This window comes from Megalops cyprinoides, chromosome 3 (genome assembly GCF_013368585.1).
Source record: "Megalops cyprinoides isolate fMegCyp1 chromosome 3, fMegCyp1.pri, whole genome shotgun sequence".
Taxonomy (NCBI): domain Eukaryota; kingdom Metazoa; phylum Chordata; class Actinopteri; order Elopiformes; family Megalopidae; genus Megalops; species Megalops cyprinoides.
This window is the reverse complement of record NC_050585.1, coordinates 54,832,969-54,840,468: the sequence shown is the minus strand read 5'-3', so window position 1 is coordinate 54,840,468 and position 7,500 is coordinate 54,832,969. Positions and strand designations below refer to the sequence as shown.

Genomic DNA, 7,500 nt, shown 5'->3' with positions numbered 1-7,500 from the left:
TGTGTGTGTGTGTGTGTGACACGTGTGTGTGTGTGTGACAGCAGTATGTGTGTGTGTGTGTGACAGCAGTGTGTGTGTGTGTGTGTGTGTGTGTGTGTGTGTGTGTGTGTGTGTGTGTGTGTGTGTGTGAGACAGCAGTGTGTGTGTGTGTGTGTGTGTGTGTGTGTGTGTGTGTGACAGCAGTGTGTGTGTGTGTGTGTGTGTGTGTGACAGCAGTGTGTGTGTGTGTGTGTGTGTGTGTGTGTGTGTGTGTGTGAGACAGCAGTGTGTGTGTGTGTGTGTGTGTGTGTGTGTGTGTGTGTGTGTGTGTGTGTGTGTGTGTGTGTGTGTGTGACAGCAGTGTGTGTGTGTCTCCCCAGCGGCGAATGTGTTGCTGTCGGAGCAGGGAGAGGTGAAGCTGGCTGACTTTGGCGTGGCTGGGCAGCTGACCGACACGCAGATCAAGAGGGAGACGTTTGTGGGCACTCCCTTCTGGATGGCCCCGGAGGTCATCCAGCAGTCGGCCTACGACTCCAAGGTCAGCAGCTGTCCTCTCACACAGAAACACGGCACACCTGGGAACGTCTGAATGGCACCAGAGGATCATACCATTAAAACGGGGAGATCAGGGCGGTGTCCCTGAGTTAGGAATGCACCAAGGTTGGGCTGACAGCAGGGACAGAGACACACACACACACACACACACACACACACACACATGCATGCACATATGTGTACGCATGCAGTGATACACACTCATGTGCACACAGGCACACGCTCACTCTCACACACTGCTGTGCTGAGTTCGTTCTCTCACTCCCTTCAGGCGGATATTTGGTCCCTGGGCATCACAGCCATTGAGCTCGCCAAGGGGGAGCCCCCCAACTCTGACATGCACCCCATGAGGGTCCTGTTCCTCATCCCCAAAAACAACCCCCCCACTCTTAACGGCGACTTCAGCAAGAGCTTCAAGGAGTTTGTGGACTCGTGCCTGAACAAAGACCCCGCCTTTGTGAGTATGGCAGAGGTGATGATTTTTACCCCAATCTGTGCATCTTTGGTAAATATTTCCCCTCCTGTTTCCCCTGATCCAGCTACTGCACCTGGGGCAGTGTTTTTATGTCACAGAAATAACCCTCTTTCAGAAGTTAAGTTTCAGTTAAGTCTGCAGATTGTGTGTCTGAGAGTAAGCATAGTGTGTCCCACACAAACAAGTTCACCTTCAGATTTTAGCTGAGATTTCCTGTTTGAAACACAGTCAGTCCTGTCTGAAATGTGGTTTGCTGAAAGCAGTAGACTCCTGATTGTGATTGGCTGTTCTCTGACAGAGACCCACAGCCAGGGAGCTGCTGAAGCACAAATTCATCGTGAAAAACGCCAAGAAAACATCGTACCTGACGGAGCTGATCGACCGTCTGAAACGCTGGAAAGCGGAGGGACACAGCTCTGACGAGTCCAGCTCCGACGACTCTGACTCGTGAGTCAGCGCACTAACACCTGTCACAGCAGTGACGCCTTCCACACTGCGGATCCCAGCGCTACACTGTTACAGCGGTGACGCCTTCCACACTGCGGATCCCAGCGCTACACTGTTACAGCGGTGACGCTGCGGATCCCAGCTCTGTGTGCTGTGGGTAGAAGCGTTGGGTGTGTAATGGTGTCCAGGCTGGTGAAATGGACTGTGGTCTCTTTGCAGGGAGTCCAGCAATAAGGAGAATGACTTGTCACAGCCTGAATGGTCCTTCACCACTGTTCGCAAGAAGAAGCCCGACTCCAAGAAGCTGTCAAACGGGACGGTGAGAGAGGGGTCTCCCCCAGGGGGTGCAGGGGGGAGGGGCGAGGGCGCGTTTCGGCTCTGACTGTCAGCTCTTCTGTGCACGCAGGGTCAGGAGCTCCTGAAGTCCAGCAGCCTGGCGGGCGTGATCGCTCCTGTGATCATGGAGGTGAGTGTGAGTGTGCGGCTGTGAGTGTGCGGCTGTGTGTGTGTGTGCGCGTGTGTGTTGGCTTGTGTGCATGTGTGTGTGTGTGTGTGTGTGTGAGAGAGAGTGAGTGTTCTGCTGTGAGTGTGTGTGCATGTGTGTGTGCGTGTGTGTGTGTGTGTGTGTGAGTGTGTGTGTGTGTGTGTGTGTGAGAGAGTGAGTGTGAGAGTGAGTGTGCTGCTGTGTGTGTGAGCGTGTGTGTGTGAGTGTATGAGTATATGTGAGTGTGAGTGTATGAATGTATGAGTGTGTGTGTGTGAGTGTGTGAGTATGTGTGAGTGTGTGAGTGTGTGAGTGTGAGAGAGTGAGAGTGAGAGTGAGAGTGAGAGTGAGAGTGAGAGTGAGAGTGAGAGTGAGAGTGAGTGTGAGTGTGAGTGTGAGTGTGAGTGTGAGTGTGAGAGTGAGTGTGTGTGTGTGTGTGTGAGAGAGAGTGAGTGTTCTGCTGTGAGTGTGTGTGCATGTGTGTGTGCGTGTGTGTGTGTGTGAGTGTGTGTGTGTGTGTGAGAGAGAGTGAGTGTGAGAGTGAGTGTGCTGCTGTGAGTGTGTGAGCGTGTGTGTGTGAGTGTATGAGTATATGTGAGTGTGAGTGTATGAATGTATGAGTGTGTGTGTGTGAGTATGTGTGAGTGTGAGTGTGTGTGTGTGTATATGTGTGTATATGTGTGTGTGTGTATGTGTGTATATGTGAGTGAGTGAGTGAGTGTGTGTGAGTGTGAGTGTGAGAGTGAGTGTGAGAGTGAGTGTGAGAGTGAGTGTGAGAGTGAGTGTGAGAGAGTGAGTGTGAGAGAGTGAGTGTGAGAGAGTGAGTGTGAGAGAGTGAGAGTGAGAGTGAGAGTGAGTGTGAGTGTGAGTGTGAGAGTGAGTGTGTATGAGTGTGAGTGTATGAGTGTGTGAGTGTGAGTGTGAGTGTGAGTGTGTGTGAGTGTATGAGTGTGTGAGTGTGAGTGTATGAGTGTGAGTGTATGAGTGTGAGTGTGAGTGTGAGTGTGAGTGTGAGTGTGAGTGTGTGTGTGTGAGAGTGTGTGTGGCTGTCTGAGGCATGGTTACTCCCCGCTCACCCCCCCCCCCTCCAGCTGAAGCTGCAGCGTGGGAGTGGGGAGAAGGAGAGAGGAACCTTGGAGGAGCTGGAGAAGAGCGTCCGTCTGGCCGAGGACGTCTGCCCAGGCATCACCGACAAGATGGTGAACCGGATCATCGACAAGTTCAAGAAGTGAGTGAGCGGGAGGTGTGAGGGGAGTGAGGGAGGGGCTGTGGGGGAGGGGAGGGTGAGGGATTTGAGGGGTTCAGTCAGTAAGGCAGCCCCCCCGCGGCAGTCTGCCTGGGATGGGGCCGTTTGGCTAAGGCTTCTTCGCCTCACTGCACTCAGCGGAGTAGCGTCTCTGCTCTGGGAAGCGTCCGCTCCGCTGCAGTGCACTGTGGGACTTGTAGTGGAAAAGACACAGCCTTTGGTCATGTGTGAGTGGGAGGACTGTGGTGGCCTGAGCTTAAACTGCTGTTTCTCTGCAGGTTTTCAGCCAGTTAATGTGGAGGAGGAGCTGAGGCCAGCAGGAGCTCGCCTGTACATTTGTGAATATCATACCCAACAGAAACAGAAGCACATTCTTAGGATTTTCCTTTAAATATATATCTTTAATTTTTTATTGTTGGCTTCAAGTTGGTGTGAGAGGCTGATAAGTGGCTTGTGCAGGAAGATGCATCAATACCATCTTTTTATTATTATTTTATTTTAGTTATAGGTTTTAAGTTGGAAATTAAACTGTGTATTAAAGTTTAAACACTGATCTTCTGCTGAGCATAAGACATGTTCTCTTATTTTGAACTTTATTTTATTATTACTTGGGTTTCACTGCTATAGAATATATATTGTTTCTCTGGTTTCAGTGCTATATATTTAAGTTGTAGAGTTGTGACAATCGGTCAGTTTAGACGCCAGGCTGTGTGGCGCCTCCTAGTGGACTTCGTAATATAGGACACTATCTGATGTAGATTACACAACCTGCTGTACAAAAAACATGCATATCTATTTAGCTAATCATTTGGAATAAAATACCTCACAGTTACGCCGAAAACAATCCATTAACAAGAAGCGTGAGAGAAGCGAATATCGATCAAATGGGAGTGTGTCGTCGGAGGGCAGGGTCACCCCAGGCAGCTCTGACTCCCCCAGCTCTCTCCCGCCTCTCTGGAAGTGTGGATCTCACCTACGCTCTGTCTGTTAGAAAGGGGGAATTTTATTACCTTTAAAATTTTTGAGTTTCTCTTGAGTGAGGGTGTTGCAGTCCCTCTTCCTCCCTCTCTGAAAGCCTGTGGTGTGCGAACACTTGATCTCAACATCAACCAATGAACTGAGGAAGTTCAGTGTTAAAAACAACAGGTGCAGAGTGAGTGTTTCTCCTCCCCCTTTTTTTCTGAAAGTTTGCAGTCTTATAAAAAAAAAAACAGAAATCAATCTGCCAAGCTCTCAGCTGAACCCAAACCCAGCTCTGAACGAGGTGCCATCGCGCGTCTTGGCGGTGACACTGCCCCCTAGTGGCAAGGAGGAACTATGCCAACTTGACATCCAACGGTGCCTAAAACTAAAGAATTGTACTGAACTTCTCTATTTTACTGTCTTTGTATCTGAAATTGCTTTAAAAATAGTAGTAATAATTGTTGCCAGACTGTTTGGAATTTTTGAAAGCAATAATGTTTGGATATAAGATATTTTTATATTTCTGTACAACAAGCAGACACAAAAAGATTTTGTAAATATCATTAATTTGGGTTTTATAAAGGAAATTGTATTTGGTTGCAGAGAGAGCTGTAAAACATGTATTCTGTAGAATCACTAGTCTTGTAAATCTGTTCTTAAACTAATTTTGGTTTGGGTTTTAAAAATAAATATTTAAATTGTGAGTTTACAAAGTGGGCGTGGTTATTTGGATTCCTCACACTCCTGAAGAGCGGATTCTAGCACACCTACACTGCCAGCTCATACCGACAGGTGCATTAGCATGTTAGCATGTAGGTTTTTCCTGGAACCCCAGCAAGATGAAGGTGGGGGAGACAGAGACTGCGCTTCATACAAACACATTTACTGGTAAAATTCACTTTCCAGAGCTGAAAAAGCAAGTCATTGTTAGTCTGAGCCCATGTCTGTATCCCGGCTGAGCAGAGTGAGCTCTCCCATCAGCGGGACAGGCAGGCTCTCCGCGGCCGAGAGACCCGAGAGTCATCCAGCACACCTGTGCCCGGCTCACCTGAGAGCATCAACGCTGGCCGTCCTCTCTGCCGCTTTTTCCCACAGTTCTTTCAGACTTTCAGATGGGTCATTTTGATATTTCATGTTTCATATGCGGGTGAGTGAGATGGTCTGTTTGTCCCACAATCCCCAGCTTCAAAGCGAGATCTGGGGACCACAATACCCTGCTACAGAAGGGCCATTGCTGAGCTGTGATTGGTTTAGGACCTGAGGGCGGGGCCTGCACAGTCGCTCTGATTGGTCCAGTCCTCCTCCTCCACCTGGTCCAGCTGCAGGCTGCCGGAGGAGATGCGCAGGCGGGCCAGGCGGGCGGGGCAGTGGGTGGGGTAGATGATGTCAGAGTCGGAGTCGCTGAAGCTGAGCTCTGTTGTGCTGCCTGCACCCAGCACGCAGAGGGAGGCGGGGCGCTCGGGCATGGAGGCGGAGTTTAGCGGCAGGTAGGTGGGCCTGGCAGGGGTGTGGCGTCGGGACAGGTGGGGGTAGTGCCCCAGGGGGCGGAACTCGGCGGCGGGGACGGCGGGCGTCGGCTGCAGGAACTTCATGTCCGACTGGCTCCAGGAGCGCTTGGGCAGGCCCGTCTGGTAACTGGAGTCGTCGCTGAAATGCCCCGCCTCCTCGCTGCCGCTGGCCCCACCCACACAATGCCCCGGCCCCGCCCCCACCGCACGGTGCCGCCGCCGCCGCAGGGGGGAAAGCGAGGACTGCGAGAAGCTGCAGGGGGCGGGGTGAGGGGCGTGGCAATGGGCGGGGCCGGGTAGAGAGAAGGACGCCGTGCCCGACAGGTAGGCGTGGGCGGCGAGAGGGAGGGCGGAGAGAGGGAGGGAGGACAGCGGGAGGGGGGGCAGGCCGGGGTGCAGCTCCAGCTGAGGGGTGGGGTAGAGCAGCACCAGCTGCTGGGTGTTGGCCAGTAGCCGCCCCCGGGGCCCCGCTGCCGCGCCCCTGCTGCGCTCGAACCCGGGCCCGGACAGGGAGGAGGAGCGGGAGTGCGAGCCGCCCAGCTCCACGGTCAACACCACCTCCACAGCGGATTGGCTGCGCTTCCCACCAAGAACCGGCAGGCCCCGCCCCCTCTCACTGCAGGCAACGTGCGGAAATACTTGAGCCTGTTCGTATATCTGCAGAGAAACACACACACACACCTGAGCCAGCACAGAAACACACACACACACACACACACACACACACACACACACACACACACACACATGAGCCTGCAGAGAAGCACACACACACACACACCTGAGCCTGCAGAGAAACACACACACACACACCTGAGCCAGCACAGAAACACACACACACACACCTGAGTCTGCAGAGAAAGACACACACACACCTGAGCCTGCAGAGAAACACACACACACACACACCTGAGTCTGCAGAGAAACACACACACACACCTGAGCCTGCAGAGAAACACACATACACACACACACACACCTGAGTCTGCAGAGAAACACACACACACACACACCTGAGTCTGCAGAGAAACACACACACACACACACCTGAGTCTGCAGAGAAAGACACACACACACACCTGAGTCTGCAGAGAAAGACACACACACACACACACACACACACCTGAGCCAGCACAGAAACACACACACACACACCTGAGCCTGCAGAGAAACACACATACACACACACACACACACACACCTGAGCCTGCACAGAAACACACACACACACACACACACACACACACACACACACACACACACACACACACACCTGAGCCTGCAGAGAAACACACACACACACACACCTGAGCCAGCACAGAAACACACATACACACACACACACACACACCTGAGTCTGCAGAGAAACACACACACACACACACACACCTGAGCCTGCAGAGAAACACACACACACACACACACACACACACACCTGAGCCTGCACAGAAACACACACACACACACACCTGAGCCTGCAGAGAAACACACACACACACACACACCTGAGCCTGCAGAGAAACACACACACACACACACACACCTGAGTCTGCAGAGAAACACACACACACACACACCTGAGCCTGCAGAGAAACACACACACACACACACACACACACCTGAGCCTGCACAAAAACACACACACACACACACACTTGAGCCTGCACAGAAACACACACACACTCACACACCTGAGCCTGCACAGAAACACACACACACACACACACACACACACCTGAGCCTGCAGAGAAACACACACACACACCTGAGCCTGCAGAGAAACACACACACACACACACACACACACACACACACCTGAGTCTGCAGAGAAACACACACACAC

General features: G+C 52.1%; 1 protein-coding gene and 1 pseudogene across 1 annotated transcript in view; one reads left to right on the top strand and one right to left on the bottom strand.

The window, feature by feature from the left end:
• stk26 (serine/threonine protein kinase 26) overlaps positions 1–4,683 on the top strand; it is a 20,317-nt gene extending 15,634 nt beyond the window's left edge. The window contains exons 6-12 of the mRNA XM_036524418.1: positions 360–517; positions 806–991; positions 1,308–1,456; positions 1,676–1,775; positions 1,863–1,922; positions 3,032–3,168; positions 3,465–4,683. Coding sequence (XP_036380311.1) covers positions 360–517; positions 806–991; positions 1,308–1,456; positions 1,676–1,775; positions 1,863–1,922; positions 3,032–3,168; positions 3,465–3,480 — 806 coding nt within the window. The 3' untranslated portion in view covers positions 3,481–4,683. The remainder of the gene's footprint in view (positions 1–359; positions 518–805; positions 992–1,307; positions 1,457–1,675; positions 1,776–1,862; positions 1,923–3,031; positions 3,169–3,464) is intronic.
• A 716-nt stretch (positions 4,684–5,399) lies between these two features.
• LOC118774588 overlaps positions 5,400–7,500 on the bottom strand; it is a 19,355-nt pseudogene continuing 17,254 nt past the window's right edge.